General features: G+C 42.0%; 1 protein-coding gene across 4 annotated transcripts in view; it reads right to left on the bottom strand.

Moving 5' to 3' along the window:
- Nucleotides 1–26,248, bottom strand: part of KLHDC10 (kelch domain containing 10) — a 90,715-nt gene that overhangs the window by 10,043 nt on the left and 54,424 nt on the right. For all 4 annotated transcript variants that reach the window (XR_015877828.1, XR_015877827.1, XM_088468681.1 and 1 more), the window contains 6 exons: nucleotides 20,054–20,275; nucleotides 18,254–18,408; nucleotides 12,944–13,092; nucleotides 12,673–12,757; nucleotides 12,225–12,291; nucleotides 11,785–11,832 (listed from right to left, as the gene is read on the bottom strand). Coding sequence is in view for 2 of the 4 variants with exons in the window: in XM_088468681.1 (XP_088324807.1) it covers nucleotides 11,785–11,832; nucleotides 12,225–12,291; nucleotides 12,673–12,757; nucleotides 12,944–13,092; nucleotides 18,254–18,408; nucleotides 20,054–20,275 (726 nt within the window). In the remaining 2 variants the exon portion in view is untranslated. The remainder of the gene's footprint in view (nucleotides 1–11,784; nucleotides 11,833–12,224; nucleotides 12,292–12,672; nucleotides 12,758–12,943; nucleotides 13,093–18,253; nucleotides 18,409–20,053; nucleotides 20,276–26,248) is intronic.

The following is a 26,248-nucleotide window of genomic DNA, read 5'->3' as shown; positions in this document are numbered from 1 at the left end:
AGAACCTCCTCCCTATATACCCCGCCCCCAGCCATTCAGTTTGTAAACAAGCCTAACAACAAGAGACGGAAAGTGGATAAGGAAGTACAATGTACAAAAGAAACTCTAAAAAAACGAAGAGGGAATCAGTGACAAAAGAAAGGACCAGATCCCAACTGAGGCCAGCCGCATCAGGGTGGGTGCCCTGTGGACCTCAAAGAAAAAAAAAAAAGAAAAGTTAAAACAAAAAAAGGTAAGTCTACCATAACTTATTTTCTTCTTCAGGTTTCATAGGGTCCACAGGGATGTCCTAAAGCAGTTCCCTTAAGGGTGGGACGATTATCCTGAGCAGAGAGGAGAATCTGCCACCCAAAAGGAAGCATCCTGGGAGGCAAAAGCATCAAATGCATAGGATTTGATGAAAGTGTGGACAGAAGACCAAGTTGCCGCCTTGCACAACTGTTCTGCAGAGGCGCCATGTCTAAACGCCTACGATGGTCGCAAAGACCGAGTAGAATGTGCAGTCACCCTGTTCGGAACAGAGAGATCAGCCCGAGTATACATATGAGAAATAGTCATATGCAGCCACAGAGTAAGAGTCTGTTAGCTGGCCAGTCGTGCTTATGAAACTCATATAACACAAAAAGTGCATCTGATTTCCTGTTGGAGTTGGTACGATCCATGTAGATATGCAGAGCTCGAACCACATCCTGTGAAGCTTCACCTACAGAAAAGCCAGAAGACTGAAAGGCTGGGACTACCATTCTTCATTCATATGAAAACAGGATACCACTTTTGAAAGGTAACCCCCCTTGTATGGAGGACAGCTATATTGTGGTGAAAAATCAAAAATGGAGAGTGACATGAAAAGTGCTGCCAAATCAGAAACTCTGCGAGCTGAGGAGATCAAGAAAAAGCATCTTTGCTGTCAACCATTTGAGGTCCACTGTATCCAAGGGTTCAAAAGGAGGAAGACTGCAGCACCCTGAGAACAAACGATAAATCCCACCGGAGCGGTATAAAGGTGGCTTAAGGTGGAGAACGCCCAGCAAAAAAGTTAACATGCGGCAGGAGAGCGATTCTGCGCTGGAACCAAACTTAGAGTTCAGCTTTCTGTATTGTCAGGGTAGCCAGGCAAAGACAGAGGTCTAGTCCAGCCTGCAGAAAAGCAAGAACTCAGGAGACTCCACAGAAAATATGATAAGGTTTTTAGAAACACAAACGAAAAAAATGAATGCCAAATCCTGTGATAGATGCGGGCCGAAGCCAAAAAATCTTTGGCCTTTAAGATGGAAGACTCAATTGCCATGCCGTCAAAGCCAGCTGAGATAGACCAAGATATAGGCAGGGACCCTGCACTAACAAATCTGCCTGTAGAGGAAGTGGAAATGGAGTGTCTATGGATAGACATGTCAGATCGGTGAGCCAATGTCCCCTGGGCCAAGCAAGATTAGTGTTATCCTGCTGCCTTCTTGTTGAATTTTCTGATGACCTTTGGGAGGAGGGAGATTGGTGGTGAGGTGGGACTTCTGGCATACCAGTTTCCTCCAAAACTGTCCACGAAGGTGGCTGAGGGGACACTTGTTCTGGACCCATACCTGGGGACCTTGTGGTAGTGATGTGATACCATAAGGTCTACTTTCGGTAGTCCCCACTTGTCCACCAGGAGCTGAAAGACGTCCGGATGAAGAGCCAATTCTCTGGCATGTATGTCCCGATGACTTAGAAAGTCTGCTTCCCAGTTGAGGATTCCTGGGATGAATATTGCAGAGATTGCTGGAAGATGGTGTTCTGCCCAAACCAGAATGTTCGCCACTCCCCTCATGGCTGCCGGACTTCGTATGCCTCCCTGATGGTTGATGTAGGCCACTCTGGTTGCGTTGTCGGATTGAATCTGGACAGTAGTGATGGGTAGTTCACAAATGATCAGTTCAAAAAGAACTGATCTTCAAAATAAACTAGTTCACAGCTCTGGCAAAGATCAGTTCATCAGGATCTAAAACAAGTGGGAGGAGTTAGACAGTGACAGAGAGAGCACAGCAGCTCCATTAGGCATGAGTCAGTACTGCTAAACGGCCACAGGTGGCACTGCTATGCACAGACTATGTGTGTGACTGTGCAGCTCATTTAACTAGATTCAGGCATTCTAGTTCACTAGTTCGAATAGGTCAGTGACTCATGTGGAGCTGATTGAAATATATTGTCATGATGACTCATTGAGTAGTTCAAAAGTCACATGATACATTCCCCATTAGCTCTCTCACATACAGTTATGAGTCAATACTGCTGAACGACCACAGGTGGCACTGCTGTGATCAGACATATGAATTGTATGGATCTGAAGTATATTGTCAAGATTCATTCTCCTAGTATATTAATTCACAAGATACACTCCTAATCAGCTTGAGACACAGTGCGGAGTGCTGCATGCTCTATACTGTACTTTTCTTTACTATACAAGTCATAGGGGGAGATGTATCAAACCTTCAAGAGAGATAAAATGGAACCTATCAGTTTCTGTCATTTTATAGACTATGCTTTGCATAACTTCTTCTTTACTTTATCTCTCTTCCTCCTATCTTTACTGTACTGATCTCAATTTTATAGGTGTGATGTATAAAACATTCTAATGAGGACAAGTAGAGAATTTGCCCATATTGAGACCATCCCCCTATTTTTATGTGGAGGCTGTAATCCCACCCACCCTATTATTAATCTACAGTAGCTCTGGTGTGCATTAAGTGACATTAATGGGTGCAATTAAAAAATGAGGCAAATTTTTTTTCCCTTGTAATTACTGTATTTTAAAAAGGAAAAAAAAGTGACACATTACAATACTCTGAATTTGGGTCTCTCTCACTTGTATATTATGGAAATAAAAATTATAACTACAATTAAATTAACATTGCAGAGTTAAACATGTCACTACTACTAGTAGTTTGTTAAATACTGCTTTTTTAAAATATTAAAAGATCAGACATATTAAACATAGCTGACCATTTGAACAAGACTATAACTCACCTAATGAGCTAGTAGTTGAAATCCCTACTGTTTGAAAACTTAGAACTAGTCTATTACACAATCACTTCTCTCAGCAGTGTTTCAGAGCCAGTGATGTAATGACCTAAATGAACTACATGAACTGATCATTTGAACTATTATTTTCAGTGAACTAGATCATAATGAACTGATCACCAAAATGAACTACATTTCCCATCACTACTGGACAGGCCTGCCGTGAAGGTGGTCTTGCTCCAGAATGAGCGCCTTGCACCCCATCCTCGCAGACTTGCATCAGTGGTGAGGAGTACCCAATCTGGGATCCATAAAGGGCGACCCTTGTTTAAATGAGTCTTCTGCAGCCACCATGCGAAGGAGAGCCGAACCTCTGGCGAGATGCAGATCGTTTGAGACTTTATCCGATGATACTGACCATTCCAATGAGACAGAATCCATCATTGCAGGGACCTGGAATGGAACTGGGTATAAGCCACCATGTCGAAGGTGGATACCATGGGACCCCAGTACCTGCATTGCCAAGTGAACTGACACTCTGACTGCAGAGCAGTTTGCGCACCCGAAATTGTAGGGCAGCAATCTTGTCCACTAGTAGAAGAATCCTTTGCCCCAGGGAATCCAACAGCACCCCCAAAATGTACCATCTGTTGAGTTGGAGAAAGACAGCTTTATTCCAATTGATTATCCAGCCGTGCTCCTGTAGCCAGGCAAAGGTCATTTAGAGATGGTGTTGTAACACCTCCGGAGATTGTGCCAATATCAGGAGGTCATCCAAGTATGGTAGTATCCTGACTCGTTGTCGTCTGAGATGAGCCGCCATAACTGCCAGTGTCTTGGTGAACACCTGAGGGGCTGTGGACAGCCCGAAGGGCAGAGCCTGTAATTGGTAATGTTGCTGACCCACAAGCAAACCTCAGAAACCTTTGGTAAGATCATGCAATAGGTACATGCAGATACGCATCCTGTATGTCCAAGGAAACCATGAAATCTCCAGGCTCCATTGCCAGCATAATTGACCATAGGGTTTCCATACGGAACTTGGGCACATGGATGATTTGTTGAGAAACTTCAGATTCAGAATAGGGCGATGAGACCCATTTGGTTTCAGAATCAAAAACAAAATTTGAATAAATAACCCCTTCCTTGTTGCGTCACAGGATCGGGAATTATAACCCAACTTCAGGAGGGCACAAATAGCCTCTTGGAGGGCCAAGGCCTTGACTGGGTCTGAAGGAAGAGTAATAAAAATAAAAAAAACAACATCTGAGGGGGATGCCTCAGGAATGTGGGGGCATATCCATGAGAGACCACTTCTTGAACCCAAACATCCGTAGTTGTCCGATGCCAGGCATAAGAAAACTGGAGAAGTCGGCCTTATACACCGAGAACCCCCAGGGGGAGGCCCGCCTCCATCTGGCGGCGGGTTTATCATCCGGCTTGGAAGCTGGACGTCTGACTGACCAAGATTTCTTGGTCTGCGGTCTCTTGCGGAAATTATCTTGTCTGTAGAAAAGACTGTCCCTTTGCCCTTCCATGCAGACGAAAGTACCGAAATTACGCCCACCAATACTTAGGGGTAGCTGTAGATGGCAATCCAGCAGATTTAGAAGCTGCCATGTTATCCAATTCTGGTCCAAACAGTACCTTCCCAGAAAAAGGCAAGGATTCAAAAGCTTTCTTGGACCCTGTATCTGCCTTCCAGGTTCTCAGCCAAAGGGTTCCCCGAGCAGCAAACGAAGTTGCCGACACTCTAGAAGCCAAAATACCTGCATCAATAACCGCTTCTCCAATATACACAGCCGCTTCTTGCATTTGGCAAAGATAAGACAGCTGTTCTCTGGTAGCATCTGGCATACTATCTTCCAGAGATGTTCATTCTTCCATAACCTTGGCCACCCAGGCTACGGCCATAGCTGGCCTGGTAATTTCTCCGGATACTGAAAAGAATTATTTCAAATAGTTTTCCATCTGTAACCTTCTTGAGTGAGGATGCGAAAGGAATAGGTAATGTAGAGGTCCTGATCAATCTTGTCACATGAGCATCTTCCCATTTGTTACATTCACCAGGTGAAAATGGGTATCGAGAAGTTAATTCTTAGTAGCATGGAAACCCCTATCTGGAGTATTCCATTCTTCAGGCATGAGATCTGTCAGTTGTTCAGACTGAGTGAAAATCTTTTGCCACCTTCTGACGCCCAAAGACCGGAGTCTTAGACTTAGGTGGTACCTCCGCTACCTCCTCTATATTCAGGACAGATCTAACCGCTCTCACCAGAGAAGGGACATCCACCGAGGATTGGTGGTCTTCCTCAACTGAGTAAGACCCGGAACTCTGAGTATCAGAGTGTGATGATGATGATGCAGTGTCAGGATCCTGAGGCAACGCCTGAAGGGATACTCTTATGCTTTACCGCAACTAGTCTATTCGCTTGCATTACTTGCTGAACGGCTATAGATGGCAGCATACTCTGACTAGAGTGAGCATAAGCATCAAACCACAAAGGATTCATGGGAGACATATACATTGTAGGATGTAACTGCTGTGGGTACCCCACAGCAATACCATCGCCGGAGCCTGTGAAGCTGCTGCACGGTCCACTAAATGCAACATAACCTGAGAGGCCACCAAAGGTGTTTCTTGTGCCGATGCACTGGATTGGGGAGATGCACAAAATCCTGCTCCAACAGGCCTGCCGAACAGAATTTACAAGATACCAGAGCAGGAGGCTCAACCTCCTCTTTCAAATTGCCTTTAGACATAACCGTTAATAACTGGTATTAGGTATAAATGCAACGCAAGTGTCTTCACAAGTAAATGTGAAAAGAATGAAAAAAACACACACACACACACACACACACACACACACACACACACACACACACACACACACAGAGGGATGAGGAGGAACACAGTGATAGGTATATCTGACAGTTTAGAAACAAAAAGGCAGTATAAATACAGCAGCTAGCATTAAAGTCACATACAATGCATATATAAATTGAAATGCAAATGGACTCTGAATCAACTGACCAACCCCCCCGGGGCTTTGTTAGATATATAGCATTATAAACCTGACCCAAGGGAGAGGTATACAGGGAGACTGACCCAAACCTTCCGAGAACCAACCGCTATCAGCAGAGCACCATAGATGGACTGTGCGCATCTCAATACAAGAGGTGGTCAGAAATAACAAAATGGATGCGGAAACCCACACAGGAAGTTGCGTCTGGGTTGGGGAAGGAGCAGCCGGGGGAGCGCCTATCACCCCTAAGCTGCGTTAACGGCACGGGTACGCTGGCCTCATAGTACTAGACGCTACTAGTGCATCTACTACTCATCCTCGGTGTCAGACGATAAAGCCCTGACGGTCTTAGTGAGAACGCGGCTCAAGGGCCCTCACTAGCAGCAGCCTCCAGTGCATCTCCTACACCGGAAGCCAGGATTGCAGCACACGATTCCCCAAAAACGAGGAATCGCCTTACCTTATCTCCTTGGATCCGATTGCAGTCCAGGCCCCAACGTCGCTGCTAGATAAGCTTCGCTGTGACTCGCCGAAATCCCAGTGCATATAGCGTTCTGGCATTTCAGCATCAGCAGAGGTAGGAGTGGCCGCACATGCGTCCTATTCAGGCGCTTAGAACAGCTTAACCCAGTATTCTAAATACGAAGGCAAATAATAATAAAAAAAACAAAAAACAAAACCTGGGACTGTCTAAGCAGTCCCGCTGTTATAACAGGTGCATCTGGATACTTGCCGAATACCAAACAAAAAAACTGAATGCCTGTGGCTGGGGTATAAAGGGAGGAGATCCTGTGCATGCTTGGTGCTTGAAAGCTGTAGCTGTTTGGTGCAATGGATTACTCCAACTACATACCCCATGGTATCCCTGTGGACCCTATGAAACCTTAAGAAAAGATGACTTTTCACAATGTACCAGAAATTGCAATACACAACTGATTACAAAGCATATACCCAACTCATATTTTCTATGCACTTCCCAAACCATGAGCCTTATTTCTGCTAGTAATTGATATCCAACACATTATATTAATGTCAAAATATTTCAGTTTATTCAGACATTCAATAAAATGCTAAATTACAAAAGATACATTTGCTTTTAAGTATACAGGTAGTGTCGACTCGTGACTGATACCATTCTCACATATTTCCTTAGAACCCCTCCTTAGAGTGGTGTCCTACTACTGCATATTTAAATATAATCACTTTCTAAATAGACCCTTTTTACAACTGAACTGGTGTGGTCGCACGTGCAGAACTGATCTCTCAGACTTCCCTACAGTGATGTGAAACTCTGATCGCAGACATCACTGCCGGAATCGCGTCCCTGAATGCTTTGTGAACAGCACAGGTGGGGGGGGGGAGGGGGGGGTCACAAGAGGGGAGGAAAGGGGGGAGTGCAAAAAAACAGGGTTTTTTGTAGAGGGGGTGGTTGGTTTATAAAACAGGCTTTTACTACTAAGGGGCTGTGGTGGGGTATCGTTAGTATAATTTATGACCACTGGTGGGGTCTATGATTATATAATGGGGCTGATGGAACAGGGTGGTGCAAGACACCCACAAGGTGTATATACAGTGCATCCGTTAAGTATTCACAGCACTCAATTTTCCACATTTTGTTATGTTCCGAAATGGAATTAATTCATTTTTGTCCTCAAAGTTCTACACACAATACCCCATAATGACAACGTGTAAAAAAGTATTTTTTTACGATTTTTGCAAACTTAATAAAATAAAAAATTTAATAAATGTAATAAAAAAAACAAGAAATCACATGTACATAAGTATTCACAACCTTTACTCAATACTTTGATGCACCTTTGGCAGCAATTACAGCCTCAAGTCTTTTTGAATACGATGCCACAAGCTTGGCATAGTTTCGCCCATTCCTCTTTGCAGCACTTCTCATGCTCCATCAGGTTGAATGGGAAGCGTCAGTGGACAGTTATTTTTAGATCTCTCCAGAGATGTTCAATTGGATTCAAGTCTGGGCTCTGTGTGCTCTGACTGGGCCACTCAAGGACATTCACAGAGTTGCCCTGAAGCCACTCCTTTGAGATCTTTTTGAGTCGCCCCAGTCTGAGGTCAAGAGCGCTCTGGAACAGGTCTTCATCCAGGATGTCTCTGTAAATTTCTGCATTCATCTTTCCCTCTATCCTGACTAGTCTCCCAGTTCCTGCCACTGAAAAACATGCCCACAGCATGATGCCGCCACCAACATGCTTCACTGTAGGGATGGTATCGGCCTGGTGATGAGCGTTGCCTGGTTTCCTCCAAACATAATGCCTGGAATTCACGCCAAACAGTACAATCTTTGGTCCGATAGTCCTTCAGGTGCATTTTGACAAACTCCAGATTGGCTGCCATGTGCTTTTTACTAAGGAGTGGCTTCCGTCTGGCCACTCTACCATACAGGCCTGATTGGTGGGTTGCTGCAGAGATGGTTGTCCTTCTATAAGGTTCTCCTCTCTCCACAGAGAAATGCTGTAGCTCTGACAGAGTGACCATCAGGTTCTTGGTCACCTCCCTGACTAGGGCCCTTCTCCCCCGATCGCTCAGTTTAGACGGCCGGCTAACTCTAGGAAGAGTCCTGGTGGTTCCAAACTTCTTCCATTTACGGATGATGGAGGCCACTGTATTCATTGGGACCTTCAAAGCAGCAGATATTTTTCTGTACCTTTCCACAGATTTGTGTCTCAAGACAATCCTGTCTCGGAGGTCTACAAACAATTCCTTGGACTTCATGCTTGGTTAGTGCTCTGACACGAACTGTCAAGTGTGGGACCTTAGATAGACAGGTGTATGCTTTTCAAAATCATGTCCAATCAACTGAATTTACCACAGGTGGACTCCAATTAAGCTGTAGGAACATCTCAAGGATGATCTGTGGAAAAAGGATGCACATGAGCTCAATTTTGAGCTTCATTTCAAAGGCCATGAATACTTATGTACATGTGATTTCTTAGTGAATTCTTATGATTAAATTTGTAAAAATCTCAAAAAAACCTTTTACACGTTGTCATGGGGTATTGTGTGTAGAATTTTGAGGACAAAAATAAAATTTATTCCATTTTGGAATAAGGCTGTAACATAACAAAATGTGGAAAAAGTGAAGCGTTGTGAATCCTTTCCAGATGCACTGTAAGTTTTGAATCTGTTTAAAAAAGATTTGATAACTATTGGATATACTACACAATGAATGGCCTTGGAAATAAGTTGCATTTGAGAAAAGGTCTATGAGAAGACGTGGTAACAGAGGATGCAAGTTCAACATACTATCTGAGGAACCCACAAAGTAGGCCATTACGAGGGAGCCACGATAAAGTGCATTCAGGTATGCACTTTGTCAAGATTTAATATATGCATATTTTAAAAGGAATTTTGTCCAATTAAGGAAGCTACAATACTTTCAACAGTATAAGCAAACTCTTGGTATGTGTTTTGATAGACAGATTGAAGCAGCACTCTTCAATGAATAAACTCTGGTACAAAGTCCACAGGAAAACTCATGCAAAACACTCACCAGATCCAATAGGGAAGAGGCAGGGGCAGCAGTCAGACACAGTTGACAAAAATAATTGTTTTATTGTATCAAAACAACAGGTTGCAGTGTAGTTGCACTTTGTATAGATAGACACACACACACACCTTTGCTGCAATGCAATGTTTCTAGGACGTACCAGCAGACTGTGATGATTAATTATTTGATATGTGACACTTGTATATCTGAGTGCGACTGAGTCTCTGAATCTGTATACGAAGTGTGACAATGTAGCAGCCGCAGCTTTTTTTCATTCCAAGTTTCGTTGTGCTTCATATACAGACTCAGGTGCACACAGATATGCAAGTGTCACATAAAATTAATAAGCAGTGTCTGCTGGTGTGTCAAAAGGCCCCAATACACCAGCGACGGATCGTCGCTATCCTGCAATGCAGAGTTGCAGGATCCAATCCTCTGCGATCTGTCGGAGGATCAATGAAATTCTCAATGTTAAATATCACCGATTTGCTAATCTCGATTGGCAAATCAGTGAAATCCAACATGTTGGATTTCACCGATCTTGCAACCCAGCATCGCGGCTATCAGTCACTGATGCATGGGGGCCTTTAAATGCATTTTCAGCAAAAAAAAAAAAAAAAACACGTCTGACTAGCAGAGTTGCACAGAATCTGGCACCTCACTCATGCCAGGAAAGTAGTGCTGTGTGGCATATCGAGGCTATATGTATGAGGACACATCTGTCCATACACTCCTAAACATCAGATTATAAAACTTCATATAGCACTTACGTGCTACAAACAATTTGAGAATTTTCAGCCTTTTCGTCTCTGACCCAGTGGAGTTTACAATCTATGGGCCTGATTCAGAGCCGCTCGCTGATTGCGATCACTCGCATGTTGTGTATGCAAATTGCGTAGGCAGCAATGCATTAACATGCCCAGTATTTCTTAGAGAGTGATCACATAGTGTGTGCAGATACCCACCAGCCTGTCTTAAGACGCCCACTTGTGCACGTCATGTCCAGGAAGTGTATGCAACCATCGGTACATCGGATGCTATCTCAGCGCTTGAGGTTGACCATACCCTGCCCACAAGCACTTCAGTGTAAAAACAAGCCAGGTGACGTGTACTATGATGCTGTATTATAATTATGCACACCTCTAAAACGCCGTTGAGATGTTCAGGCACGCCTGTGTTTGCACCTCCACTCCCCCGTTTTTAATGGCCAGCCCCTGTTATCACCTACAAACGGCTTCCCCTGTCACTCACTCTGCTGGGCTGTCTATGTGCAGCGAGCGAATGCATTGTGAACTTTCGCTAAGGTATGCGCACTCCGATGCAAACGTATGCGCACAATGCATACACACTGCATACCTTCGGCAGCAGCGAGAGAAAACATCTTAGCGAGCGGGTCTGAATGAGCTCCTATATTCTCTACCACATGAAAACACAGGTTGGAGTTCATTTTGGCAGAGGCCAATTAACCTACCAATATATTAGCCTATCAGTATATATTTGTAGAGTGTGGGAGAAAACCGGAGTACTTGGAGGAAACACACACATACACAAAGTCGTTTCGGAGAAAAGTGCTACTCATAATTTATTAATTATAAAACAGATTCTAAACACAAATATTGCCCTCATTGGATCAGACCCATGGCACCAGTGCCAAGGCATCATAGTAACCACTGAGTTGCCCAGTGTCTGCTAAATTTCTGTTACCTGTATTGGACCATGAGCTCAAGCTCTGCATAAAAGCTTCAATAGTGCTACATCCGGAAAAAGTCCACAGCGAAAGCCAGCTGACAAATTACATTTATGGGGAGACGTGTTGGAATCATGAAGATTTCCAAGCGGATAGGAACTAGTCAATATAGATTACCCGAGGTGGTATTTATGGTTTCGTTTTTTGGAGGGAAATGCTGTTGTACATTTAAATGCTTTAATCTAGTGTCATGTTTTGAGGATTTATGTCTGTGGAAGCAGGTGGGATAATTACTGACCCAGCAACAAAGATTCTCATCTGTGCATGATTACAGACATCCACAAAACATGACCTGTTGGTATTACTCGAGGACTGGAGTTGAGAACCCCAGCTGTAAGCTGTATCTTTTTACAAAAGTCCTACAAGTGTCTGTTTAATTTACACTACAAAAATGCTAGATTTGTAGGCTTGACAGTAGCACGTGGTTCCCATTTTATATTATATTCAATTACTTCAGTGTACAAAATAAAAATACCCAATCCTCCAACACTAATTCTTACCATGTTTTATTTGGACACAACTATGGCATCTTCTGGCAGCTGGAAAACCTGGAATGACAATAAAATTCTAAAGTTAAGTACGACTGCCACATAAAATATTACTAAAGTAATTACCACCAGGACATCATATCTACTACTTCTGTAATCACGTTTTACGAAGTACAATATTCCATAAACTTAGGGTGTAGCAACCTGTCATGCCATGTTACATATTAATTACTGCTGTATACAGCTGCATTTATACAAGTTATTTATTCACCTCTCTGTAAAATGCTTTACACAAATGTACCCAATTTATGACAACACATGCTATGTATATCAACATTTTTGTAGGTATAAATCTAACCATGGAAAACTTAAACAGTATTAAGTTACTATTCATTAATGAGCCAGGATAGTATAGCACAACCTTGACTAACAAGGCAGAGTATTATATTTACCTATATTTTCATGTGGCTTGGTGGGAATGTCCTCCCATGTGTTGGTTTCAAAGTTGTATGCATGAATCTTTCCAAAATAATAGTTGAGAGGGAATGAGAAAACAAGACCACATATTAAAGGAGTGCAAGCTGTGCACATAACACTCATGTCTACATTAAAATAACTTGCTAGAAAGTTCTAAACATGCATTTTTGAAAATATAATGCAGTGATGGCTATGCTTTTATGTATCACTATCAACACTGGGTTATTGCAGTTACAGCTTCAAAAGCTCTGCTTTTATTTTACACTAGTAAAAGAAGTGATTAAGTATTCATTCATGTGATTGGATAATAACATGATTCAGCTTAGCAAGTTATCATTAGGCAACAAACAGTCAGGCTTTACATGACATTATTAAGAGGGTAGAAAGCTCAAGAGATTAAAAAAAATCAAAAACAAAGCTCACCTTATCTAAAGAGTATGCTGTCCATGATGTTCCACCACCCAATACGTAGATCCTTTGACTGTCATGTGCTATTTCATGCCTGTACCTGTGGTCAAACAGGGCAGGAAAATAGTAAAGTACCACACTCCATATAATGCATGTAGCAGAAACACACTTAGCATGGTAAAGGCAACAGCAAGGCTTATGAGTGTTCCACGTTTGTTGCACAAGCTCTTTAGAAGTGAAATGTTGAATATGTAGCATAATAAAATGAATAGACATAGATGCACACCTTTCCTCTGGTAGGTCACATGGCAGGTTGTTAGGCTTCAGTTGAATCCATTCTCTTGTAGAAAGGTCCAGCCGATGTAGATCTGTACTATAGATATAGCCAGTAGTTCCTCCAAATACATACAAAAAGCCATTTATAATGGCCATTGCCTGAAAGATTGTTTTAAAAAGAAAAATCAAAAACTCTTCCTACACAGTGAAATCATGCCTAAGTTTCCACTAAAAATACTATCCAAATTGTGAGGAATCATGCTAGTCATCTAGTATATGGGAATTTACACCATCTAGTCTGCAAGTGCTTATTTACACTTTACAAGCAATGCAGTTAGGACGTGCCAACTGTATTTCAGCTTGTAAAGCACACATGCCATTGAAAAAAGTCATTTATATGGATAATGCCCCACTCTTGTTCACACATTATGGCATGCTTAAGACAACCAATACAGAAAAGCCAACATCATGAATCTGTCCTTTTCACCAACTACTGCCACATTTCTTTGCTCCCTTACAATTAGTCTTGAACGAATGGTCTTCAATCACACTGGATTCTTGAGTCTAACTTCTGCCTTCTTCACAACACCAAAACTGCCCTCAACAAAAATGCCCTTTGACCTAATTTTTGTCACATGAAAGGGCCACTTCTCCTTTCTAATACTTCTTGACCTGTCAATTTTGACACTTTTGATCAGTCACGACTTCTTGACACATTTCATTCCTTTGGTTTTCGTGAAACTGTCCTCCTACCACTCAAATCGTTCCTTCAATGTGTCTACCTCGGATTCTTCCTATTTCATCACCTTTGGGTCCTTCAAAGCTCTGTTCTTTTCCCACCTCTACATGGACAATAGTCATATCTTATTTTTCCTCCCCTGATTGGTCTCCTCCTTTACTATACTGCAGAGGTTCCAAAACGCAGTCCCTCAAGGCACCCAACAGTTCAGGTTTTAGAGATATCCATGGTTGAGAACAGGTGGTTAAATCAAGTTGACTGAGGTACTAATTAAGGGCCTGATTCAGTACAGATCACAATCGCGATTACGCACGCAGTCTCACTGCGAAGATATGCTAATGTCTAAGATTGCTATGCCATACGTAGCCTAACATAAGGACGCCCACCTTACCTTTCACACATCGGTAATACTTAGCAAGACTGCAAAACCAGAGTACAATCGCAGCCTCATGCACACTTGCACAAGCTCGGACTTTATGCAGGAATTGCTAACCTCATCGCACACAGTGAGTACACAAGCTGCATATGGCATTGCAGTGACTAAACTATGCACACCCCTGCAACGGCGTTCAAAACGCACTGGCACGCCTGCGCTTTGCCAAATACTCCCCCGTCACCACCCCCAATCTGTAGTTCCTGCCACTCACTCTGCAATGGGTCTGCGTAGTCAGTGCGATCGCAGTCCCAATTGCAGAGGAGTGTTCGCGCACTGCAATGCATATGCAACTATCGGCCGATTGCATGTGTAAATCGCAGTTGCGATCGTTGCTGAATCGGGCCCTAAGTCACCTGTGCTCAACCATGGATCTCTCTAAAACCTGAACTGTTGGGGAGCTTTGAGGACAGCGGTTGGGAACCTATTGCTATATTGTGTGTACAAGTACCTCTCGGCCATCTTCGACTGGATGTCCAAACATTTCATAAAAAACTTAAAAATGTCCAAATCAGAGCCCTTTATGTTACTAGTACTTTCCACATTTTCTTCACAGTCAACATCATGCTCTCCCATGCCCACTGTCTTGATGTCAGTGTTTACTCTTTCCTCAGCTTCAGTCCTCCCATCCAGTATCTTTAGAGCTATCATCTACCTCATCACAAGAATGCACATGACATCCATTGCTCCTTCAGGAAGTAACCAAAACCCTGTTCTACTTCCTCATTTTAACCCAATTTGACTACTGTAGCATCCATCTCACTAGACAAACATTTGACACGGTACTTGTGTACTTTACGGACTCATTGCAGAGAGAACCCAAGTGTCCTACACTCATTATTATTAATCATGGTAATGCCGAAATCCCCTTCACGGAGAGGACCCTGACGTCAGCAGCCAGTGTCCAGCGTCATTCCCTACCATCCGAGTGAGCATAGAGGGGGAACATAACAGTCCTAGGAACTTAACCTTGTGCCGAGCGTAGCGAGCCCTCGAGGGGACAACTTTATTTTTTAGGTGTGGACAACTTTTGGTACTTGTGTACATAAAAGTACGCAAGTACCATTTAACACATTCATTGGGTTCTCTCTGCAATGAGTGCGTAAAGTACACAAGTACCCTTGACACTGCCAAACATATTTAAAATCTCTCATCTCTGCTCAAGCTTCTAACCCCAAACAATGTTTTAATACACGGAAATGGTATGCTCTTCCTCAGCCAGCAACCTGCTCAATTTCTACCATGAACCTTCTGGCACCCTCTCTTCATTTGATCCCGTCAGTAGAGCTCTGTCTCCTGTGCTCATCCCTACCTTAACTAAAATCTGTAATCCCTCTCTCCTGGTATCTTTTCATCAGTATTTAAGCATACAGTGATTACTTCTACTCTGGAAAGAGAAAAAAAAAAAAAAAAAAAAAAAAGAGTTCTGACCCTCTCTCCGAAATTACAGTCTTCTCTCTCATGCCCTTCCAAGCACCACACTTTAATTGGCACAAATGATTGGACTCACTTCAGTCAGGCTTTCGTTCCAAACACTCCACAGAGATAGCAGTGATCAGATCATTCACTACCTTAGTCAATGCTAAGTCTAAAGGCCATTACTCACTTCTTATTCTTCCTTCTAGGCCTCTCTGTTGCATCCAACACTGTTGACAACTCTTTTTATGCAAACACTACAATCACTTCAGGACACAGCTCTATCCTGGTTCTCATCCTATTTATTTAAATCGCTCTTTCATTGTTAAAGGAAGGTGGATTCAGAGAAATTATCAGTAAGAGTACAAGGCTCAATCCTAAAACCACTGCTTTTTTTTCAATCTACACCACATCTCTCTTGGCAAATTTATCAGCTCTTTTGGATTTCAGTATCATATGGATGAAACTCAAATCTACCTATCCTTCCCAGATGTCACCATCTTTGTTGGTCCACTTTACTGAATGTCTGTCATTTCATCTCCTTACTGGTCTCACCCAAAATAGATTTTCATTCCACTACAGTCTATTTTGAATGCAGCTGTGAGGCTGATCTTACTCAGTAAAACATTCATCTGCTGCTCCGCCCTGTCAATCACTACATTGGTTATGTGAATTCTACCAAATTCAATAGAAAACACTTTTACACATAAGGCTATTGACCAAGCTGCAACAAAATACATCTTTCCCGATCTCAAAATATCTCCCAAACCAACCTCTCCACAAGATCAGCGCTATTCATCCACACTCCTTACATTCACAGCTACGGGGCTTTATTCAGGCTGCACACACACTGTGGAATGCTCTGACATGCACAATTAGACTTTCCTCCAGTCTCCAAACCTACAAGCATTCCCTGAAAATTTAGCTCTTCAGATAAGCTTATCAAATTCCAGAATCGCCCACATAACTTCTATAAGCTATTTTACCCAATTACCTCCCCTCTACACAGTCCATACATATTATTCCTTTCTTCAATTTCACATCCTGCTGTCCCTAGGCAAACTATGCTATGTGACTGGGTCATACAGCCCATCAATCTGGCAGGACAGATATGCAATATGTAGCACTTATCCTTGTATATCAACACCTATTTCCCTATAGATTGTAAGCTTGCGAGAGCAGGACTCTTACCTCTTTGTTATTACCCAGTCCTGTTTTATTAGTTTTGTTTCGAATTGTAAAACACAAAGGAATGTGCCGATATACAAGTAACTATCTAAACAAACATTATACTAAACAAGCCATTCTCCCCCGACAATCCATTCTGAATGATGCAACTAGATATGCCGGCTCAGGAACTGCCTATACTGGCTTCCTATTCCCTCCAAAATTCCATAGAAACTGCTCACCCTCACTTAGAAATCCCTAACTGTTCCCCCTCTAGTATCCCATCCATTGTCACCAAACTCCTGCTTGATGTAACCTCCACCCACTCCAATCAGCTCCACCTTCCATGACCAAGACTTCTCCCGTGCTGCTCCTCAACTATGGAACTCATTCTTTTGTGCTACCAGTCTCTATACCACCCTAGAACCTTCCAAAACAATCACTGTCTACTTTACCCCCTCCCAGACCCTTATATGTCCTCTACTACTAAAATGTATTTACCCCATCCTGCTAGAATTTAGGCACTCAAGGGCAGAGTCCTCCCTACCCTACGACTCATACTCTGTGTGCCGTATACTTTTTTCTAATTGCTACATTCTGTAAGGGTGCTGTACTATTCTTTTATTCACACCTACAGAATTTGTACCTGTATTTGTAGTAAAATGTAGATGTCTGTGCATGATTCATTGTTGTGTTTATACCTCACACTTCTAACCTGAATGTATTATTATTATGCATGGTTGTATTTATGAAATCAGGTATTTTGCTCATTGTAACGATGTACAGTATGTAATCTATGTATGATTACTGTCCAGCACAGTACACTTTGGCACCCTATACATAAACGTTGATGACGAGTGTTAGGGATTTACCATATCTGTAATGCTGGGCATACACGGCAAGATAAAATGTCTGTCAGACCGACAGACATTTTATCTGGCCGGCTGCCAGCCGCAGATGTCCGCGGCACACACAGAGAAATCTCACAGTGTATAGCCCGACATCTGCGCTCCGCCCCCGGGGGAGGAGACATTTCCCTGTTCCTTCCGTAGGAGGGAACACAGAAAATGTCTATCTGTGTTCCCTGCGCTGGGCATACACTGCCCGATGCGGCCGACAGTTACCGGGTAAATATCGCATCGGACGGGCATGCTGGACAATCCAGCATGCCCGACCGAGCAATATTTAACCCTCGGTCGCCCCCCCCCCACGCTACAATTATTGCGGCGATCCGCCGATATTGGGCGGATCGTCCCGGTAATTGCAGCATGTATGGCCAGCATAAGATGTAGGTCATATCTGTAAGAGGACTGTCCGGTGCTATGGATTCTGTGGCACCCTATAAATAAATTATGGTGATGATTTACCACAGCATCTTTTCATTGTTGTCAACACAAGATAGAAGCTAAATTGCTTGCTCCTGACTCTTAACGTAATTGAAACCAAATTTTTAAGTGAATTTTCAAATGTATGTTTGTTTTTTTAATATAAAATGGTTAAAAGCAAGATGATGTCACCCTTCCATGGGCATGTCAGAGGAGCTGCATGGGTTGGGGTACACCTACCTGACCATAAATGCGGTTGGGCTTCTTTCCGTCACAGTTTAGCTTTTCCCATCGCTTATACTTCACATTACAGACGTGAACATCATTGCCATTGCTCTCACCAAAAGGGATGCCTGTTCCTCCAAACACCAGAAGGTTGTAGCCATGTAAAACCACTAGAAACCATGACAATAAAATAGATTATAAAATTTTTAAACAAAAAAATAAAATCAAAACAATTCAATTGCTTTAAAAAGCTCAATGTTTTCAAGATAAAAGGGGGAGATGTATTCTAGTGGCATGGATCGTGCCACTATAACTCTTCATCGAGGTGAAGCAGGAAGCAGTACCGACGAGCTGTATGAACATCTCGTCTGCCAGAGTGGAGGAGTGAAAACGCTCCCTTCCGGTGATCCCTGCCTGAGCCCACAGTGCATCAGCCTATTGCTAATGCGCTGTTTCTCACCTCACAGCCATCAAAACTTTGCCAGATCTTACAAGCATCAAGAGATCTCATATGCACAGGCCGAAGTCATGCAGCTGCTACAACCTGGGAAAGTGCTGACCCGGCTTTGGTGGGGCAACGACAGCTGCAGCTATCGAAATCGATGGCTGCAGCTGTCAGAACAGTCAGTGCAAAAGATTATTAATACACTGGGTGGCACATTGGCGAGTTATTTTGTAGATAGCAGCGCCAATAATGATAATTTAACACCCAATTGTATATTAATACATGGGGGAGAAGTGGTACCAGCACACATACCGTGCGCCAATACTATTAAACCCCATATCTCCCCTTCATACATCTACCCCAAACTTCTTTAGATGAAAGTAAAACCAAAATAACTATTCTGTCATTTATACTAATTTGCTAGTACTTGAAGACATTCTTTAAATATAGCTATTGGAGCGTGCAAAAAATGGTTGTTGTTAGATCCAAGTTGGGGAATGGACCTCTGCCGTCACAAACACGTGACCGCAACAGCAGGGCCGGACCGCTACCAGTGTTACTAGCCACGTAGGCATAGAGGGGCAATATAAACCTGTGGCGAGCGAAGTGAGCCACCGTACCCGAAGTATGGAGAGCGAACACACTTGGCCCCCCATTCTGAACTTGCCCCTCCCACTTTTGCCGCAGGTCACGAGGTTATGACATCAGAGGTACTTTACAGCACCTCGTTCTAAACCTAACCGTACCAAAATGTAGAGAATAAACCTTAATCTCTTTTCCTGTGTTACCTTACAGTATGAGAGATCTGCATTTCCTTCGATTGTTAAGAATTATGCTTTTGCGTTTTAATAACACCATTTCCTATACAAAAATAATAAAAGCTAGGATTCAAATAGCCTGAATACCCGATCTGGTATTGAAGTACAGGAAAATACTATTGCTTAAACTTAAGGTATGGTCTTAGTCTGCATTTCCGGTTTCTCTAGATTCCTTTAACAAGAATATCAGTACCCATCCACTGAATCTATTTACAATAGTATTTATAGACCATTGTGTAATTTACTTTTTTGTGAACAGGTTAAGTATGAAAAACTAATTTTTTAATGTATTGATATAGCGTTTGAGGTGCCACACCAATCATTGTATATCTAATGTGCCCCTACAAAAGCTCTTTTGGTGAAGAACATTTTTTTCTGTTGTTTAGAGTCAACAAAGCCTGCAGGTATTAAATATTCACTGGCATGCCAGTTAGTGATCTATTTTTACAACACAAACTTAAAACAGGTATACTAATACACTATAAAAAAGTACATGGATGATGCAGTACTAAAGTATTTTCTTTTCAATAACTAAAAATATTTAATACTTACATGACATAGAGGCAAGTTCTCGTGGCATATAGCCATCTGTACCCATTTGATGCCATGTTCCTGTAGCAAAATGATATCTCCAGAGCTCTCTGAAGAGAGGGTAGTCTTCATTTTCTGGCCCACCTGATTCATCATAGTCTGGGTTGTACCCACCAAACACATATAAGTTAGTATTATCTGCCACACAGCGGTGTCCACTTCTTGCTGGGGGTGTTCTACGACCTAAAAAAGTGGAAGCACTAGTAATGCATCAATAAATAGAATATAGTAGTACAAAAGGATACGGTTATCTATGGCAAAATAACACTTGCACTAAAAGGTGAAACTCATGCACAAAAAAAAAAACAAAGAAAATGTGCTGTGCCACTAATCAAAGCAAGGGACAGCTTGAGGAACAGATATAAGAACATTCTCAGGAAGGTTCAAAACACTGTTCTTGCATACTGATGTAACACCTCATGATTGGTATAAATAGATTTGTATTAACTACATTAATCATGTATTATAGCTCACATGGCTTACATTAAAATACATTTTAAGGCAGGTTGATAAACTACATCTGCATGGAAAACCACATTTTCTTTCCCTTCACTCTAGTCATGTTCACACACACACAGTCTCACCTAAAAGATTCTGCAATTAATGATCCAGACCCCAAGCCACGAACACATTTGTCAGAAACATATTTCCTTCAAATGCCCAACTACTCAGTAAAATAGAAAATGATATGCAACACAGATTCATAAAGCAGGGTCCAATGAACTACAGTAATCAGATAAGGAAACTGGGGCATCATGTACGTAGACATGATTCATGCTCTATGGTGCTTAAATTGTGGCATGCAATAAGCTTAAGCATCGCCTGCAAAATGTGTCTGAGGGTGACTGCATTATATTAAAGATGTCCATTCCTTTTCATATTGTTGTACAGTATAAATATGTATGCCCTCATTGATGCTTTTGACAACTGAGGGGGAAAAATGCAAACAAAAAACATCCAGCACTAACCATGTACCCGCCCTAAAATACAAAATGTTAAAAAATTTTTTTACCAAAAATAGAAAACAAAGAAAAAAACAAATATGCTGAGACAAGTTCAAGGTATGGGAATATGTTAACTTGAGTGTGGAAATTCTAAAGTCCAAGTAACTGCTGGTAATGGCATCGGTACTTGCGGGCCTCTCGACCAATTAGTGGATTTTTGTAAGCAGTCCTTTGAGACTGCTAATACAAATCTATGAATCTGGAGGTACCGTAGTGTGGCACATATCCATACTTACATCTGTAAATAAGTTGTGGGTAATTAGATTGCACCCCAAGGAGTATAAAAAATAATGCAACATGTAGGAGCCAGCAGGGTTAAAAAGAAAAAAAATTGGGGACAGTGAAAAGGTCCATGCATGGTGCCAAGTGTCTATTTTTTTTCCTTTTAGGAGCATTGGCAGCCTGGCTACAGAGATTTGCCCAGCCTGCTTCAGACTTCCAGTTACTATAAACTTAGCAAACATTCATCACCCCATATGAAAAGTTCTACCAATGTCTAATAGTTATCCTATTCCTAAAGTATCACATTTACCTGCTTCACCGCTTTAAAATATTAGACCAACCCAAACACTATATGCAGTTAGAGTAAGGAATCCCTGTATGACTACCAACCAAGGAGAAAGCATTGTATCCTTGAGATCACAAAGAGAATAGGAATTTACCATTAAAAGAAGAAAAATATTCTAACCCATCAGTCCTTCCATGCTTTTGTAGTCTTATAAAACAGAGGTTGGACTTAATCAGATCTGCAGAAACATCACACGAGTTTGTAAATATTATCCTTTATTTATATGGTACCACGAGAGGTCCGCAGCACCTTACAAAGTACATAAATAAAAACCGAATGAACAAAAGAAAAAAAAGTGACTTACAGTACAGAATATTGCAGGACATGGTATAAACATTGCTGCATCTGCAGTCATAATACTCAAATAGGCCGCAGGGCGGCAGAACTCAAGGGTTGGGTGCCATTGTAGGCAGTAGATGATGGTAAAAGTAAGGGAAGGAAAAGCACACAAGGGAGGAATGCCGTTCTCTGCACAATTATTTAAAATAAGTTAATAAATATTCCATATTTCCAAAGCACTATACAACACTTAAATTCCCAATTTAAAGATTCTGAAAATTGTTAAAAATGACTGCAAATCATGTAAGCCCATGTTGCGTTTCACTTTCATTATATGTTTAGTCTTTTTTTTTTTTTTTTTTTTAAATAACGTATCATCTTTTTATGGTCCATACATTAGACTTAAGGAAAAAAAATAAAATAAAAAATAGAGCATACAGTTGAGTCACTGGTTTGATTGGCTGTTTAAGACATGCAAACTGTTTGCGGATTTAAAAATACGGGCAGGCTCCTGCAATCATTTAAAAAAGACAAAACCAGTTTGAAAAAAAAAAAAAAAAAAGGGGAAAACCCCTCCTAACGCAAACATTCCAAAGCACATGATAGAGCATTATATACTTAAAAAAAAAAAAAAAAAGTGTTTTGGGAAATAATTGTATCTCTGTTAACTGTAAGAGAAGTATTCTCTCCTTTCCAAATCCGTATATATCGATCAACCCGGTGGATGAGGCAGAATCCCCCCCAAAAAAACTAAAACATAATCCATCTGCGCAGTACAAATGACCACAAAACAATGGTTTCCTCCACCCCTATCCAAAAAAAATCATCCAGCGCGGAAAGCGGTTTACAATTGGCTGGAGGTGAAACAGTCTTTAGCTTCATTTTTTATATAGACTTGGAAACATCATCTCTTCTCTGGCAAAGTGGTAAATAAGGGAAATCATTAAACTATTATGAATAGAACGAAATGGGTGTCTTTTTTACTTTGTAGTAAAGAAACAATCAAATATTGCTATTTCACCACAAACACTGTTTACTTTCTGATGGTACTCAACGGTATGCAGTACTGGCTTTTTTTTGGTGTCATTTTTAATTCTTCTAACCAGTTCCAGAAACAGATCACTGAAATTATTTCAGAAATGACCACCACAGGCATCTGAAGACTTGTCCAGAGTAACGAAGAGACTATAAATCTTATATGGATACCAGTTTAATGAGCACTGCTACATTTTGTGTGCAAGTGTTTGTATATACTGTATGCATTATTTCCCCTTTCCCGGCGCAGTGATCCTTTACAGCTGGTCTGTCACATCCCTGCAGTGGGAGTCGTTGGGGTGCGCACCCTGGCACCCACTGCACATGACACAGACACTTGCAAGTTGCTTATGTACACATTTTGTGATACTACCTCCACCTTGGCTAGACCAGATTATTTTTCTGAAAACAGATTAACCAACGTTCTCTGTATTTCTTGAACTGATAGATCTTGCAAAGCAGCACGTATACGGTACTGTATGAGAGTCAACCATTTTAATTACCCCTTTGTCAACAGATCTCTACATTTTGTTTAAAGTTATAGACTTTCAGAAGGAAGATTATAAATCTGATGCTTGCTACTAAATATATGGTATGCAGTCAGGAAACAGACGGTCGCAATGCCGACCGCTGGCTTCCCGACTCTCAAATTCCGGCAGAGGACTAATGACAGGCGTCAAAATTTCGACGCCTGTCAAAATATCTATGCCGGGAGCCCTACACCAGGCATACCGAATGAAGGTAAGCCGTGCGGCAGGCGCGGACAGCCGTGCGTGGGGGGGGGGGGGTGTTAGGGTTAAGCAACCCCAGGAGGGTTAGGCTAGAGGAAGGGGGGGTTAGGGTTAGGCACCCCCCCGGGAAGGTTAGGGTTTAGGCTGCGGGAAGAGGGTGTTAGGTTTAGGCACTTACGGGTGGGGTAGGGTTAGGCACCCCTAAGGGAGGGTTAGGGGGAAAGGTTAGTATCCCCAATAGTTAACCCGTCGGGATATTCAGCAGTCTGCCTTCCGGTGTTGGTATTAAGTCCGCCGGCATTTCATACTGATCCCCTAAATAACAATATAGATTATAAATGAGTGTACCTGAGCCACGTTTCCCCATTCTGCCGACCCACCAACCAAAATCGCCGATTTACAGGGAATGACTGAGAGCACACACACATACACTATATGATGTGTACGATGCATCATAACGATTTGCATCAGAACAATATATCGGACCATGCATAGTATAGTGTGTACCAAGCTTTAGATGACTTAACAGTCAGACACTACTAATTCTCTGCTAGTTTCGCTCTATAAGCAATTGTAAGCAATGACAGATAATAGGTTTGAGGGTGCTCCATGGCAACTAACTTGTGGGATTTACTGTATGGAGCATAGTACGCATACAGTGACAGAAAAATAATACGCTTGTCAGATGAATAGAAAGTACAAAGTACCATCTGTGGTAGCAAAATGAATTGCAAGAAACTTAGATATTTTATTTATAAAAAGGTGCCACATATTGGCCATAGCACTGTACAGTAAATATAATCCACATTGCAATGTAAGAGGGAACAAGTACATAGGTAACATTATTATTACACCACAGACAGGGTAGGACAAATAATAGGGGCAAGGGTATGGTAGCTTACTGTAGCAAGCAAGTCAGGAGGGGGATGGGGATAGGGGCACAGTCAATTCAGTTCTCAATGAGCCAGCACCCAACATATATGGGTGAGCAAACCATGTCAGAGTTGCTGAAGGGGAGAAGACTACAAGGCAGAGAAGCACTATTGACATGGATAGTACTATGGAAGAACAAAAGGGAGAAAGGCCCTTGCCCATTAGAGCTTACATACTAAGGGGGGGAATAGTTGGAAGATGAGCTGGAAAGAATACATTATGGACAGGTAGAGAAGAAAATAGGCAATGAGAAAGTCTCCATTTTTTTTTTTTTTTTTTAAAAAGGTGCATTTTTAGGAGGTAGAGGAGTTTTGGTAGCAACTGAGTTGAGGAAGGGACAATCATACAAGTGTTCCAGGTAGAAGCGCAAGCTTAAGAGATGGCCTGAATGTGGGGAGTGGAGTCAAGGGAGACAGCAAGGCATCAGATCTGGGGACAGGGTTGTTGTTATGAACAGGGGTTAGAGAAGACCAGCAGTTATGTCTTAGTCATTTGATGAAGTACTAGGACATCAAGGAGGAAATGGCAGAAAACAATTAGGGATGTAATGTTTCATCAGCGTATTGAAGGATAAAGGAAGCGGATGACAATCCCAAGGTAGATTATGTAAAGCCGCCATGTTAAATTTATGTCCTCCCTTGTGCCACCTTAAGGATCATGAAAAGTTTAGGGAGCCGACCTTGACTTGACTGAGCCAGAGAGGCAACAGGGTAAACGGATGCTGTGAAATGAGGAGACACTTCAGTTTTTTTATGTTGGGGAGGGGGGGGGGGGGAAGAAATATTATATTCTGCTTTTACCAACACTTTAAATCAATGCATTTCTTTTAAGAGTCAAAGTGAATTGAGGAACCCCATACTTAAATAAATCCAATTCAGAATTTAAAGGGTGGGCGTCTCCCACAAAGCTGATAAAGATCTGAACTTCAAGCAGTTCAGCAATTTGGACACGATCTTTAAACGAAGGTAACCAGACCTTACATTACCCATTTAGCTGCTAAGAGGATGTAGCAAAGCTTTTGGTTACTTCAGATTGATTCATGTACTTACGACCAGGACGTAAGAGCCACTTAAGACCAGCACTTATAAAGGAAACTCCACTTGCTTCCAAAAGATGACCAATACAGGGCACTATCTCCAAACTTTTTATTTTTGCCACATCTGCAAAAATCAGGAAGGTGTCAGGGCAGACATGGTGAAAATCAAGTGGAGTATAGTATTAGTATGATAATATCTTGCATGAAAGTTCTTTTAAAACAGTCAGATTTTACTCCATGTTTAGGGCCGGATTCAATTAGCGCTGCACTTATCGCAGATTTCTGTTCGAGCCTGAGGGAGCTCAAATAAAAATCTGTGCAAAGTGCTCTTATCACAGCTGCCCTGAACACATTAACTCATAACCCATAGATTCTGGGAGAAGTACCTGGGGTTAACACCCGTTAGCCCCACGGCTACTGTTCAAGAAAAAGGGCTTTTAATTGACTAGCTCTGGGCATAAAAGTCCAATGCTACTACCCTTTTTCCCGTGAGGTCAATTAACAAGGCTAACTGAATTCTGCCCTTAGTCCTATGGGGAAGCTGGAACAACATTAAAAAAGTCTGATGAC

The sequence above is a fragment of the Taudactylus pleione genome, unplaced genomic scaffold, assembly GCF_031769625.1.
Source record: "Taudactylus pleione unplaced genomic scaffold, aTauple2 ptg000086l, whole genome shotgun sequence".
NCBI classification, from domain to species: Eukaryota; Metazoa; Chordata; class Amphibia; order Anura; family Myobatrachidae; genus Taudactylus; species Taudactylus pleione.
The sequence above is the reverse complement of the archived record's forward strand: the minus strand, read 5'-3'. Positions and strand labels throughout refer to the sequence as shown.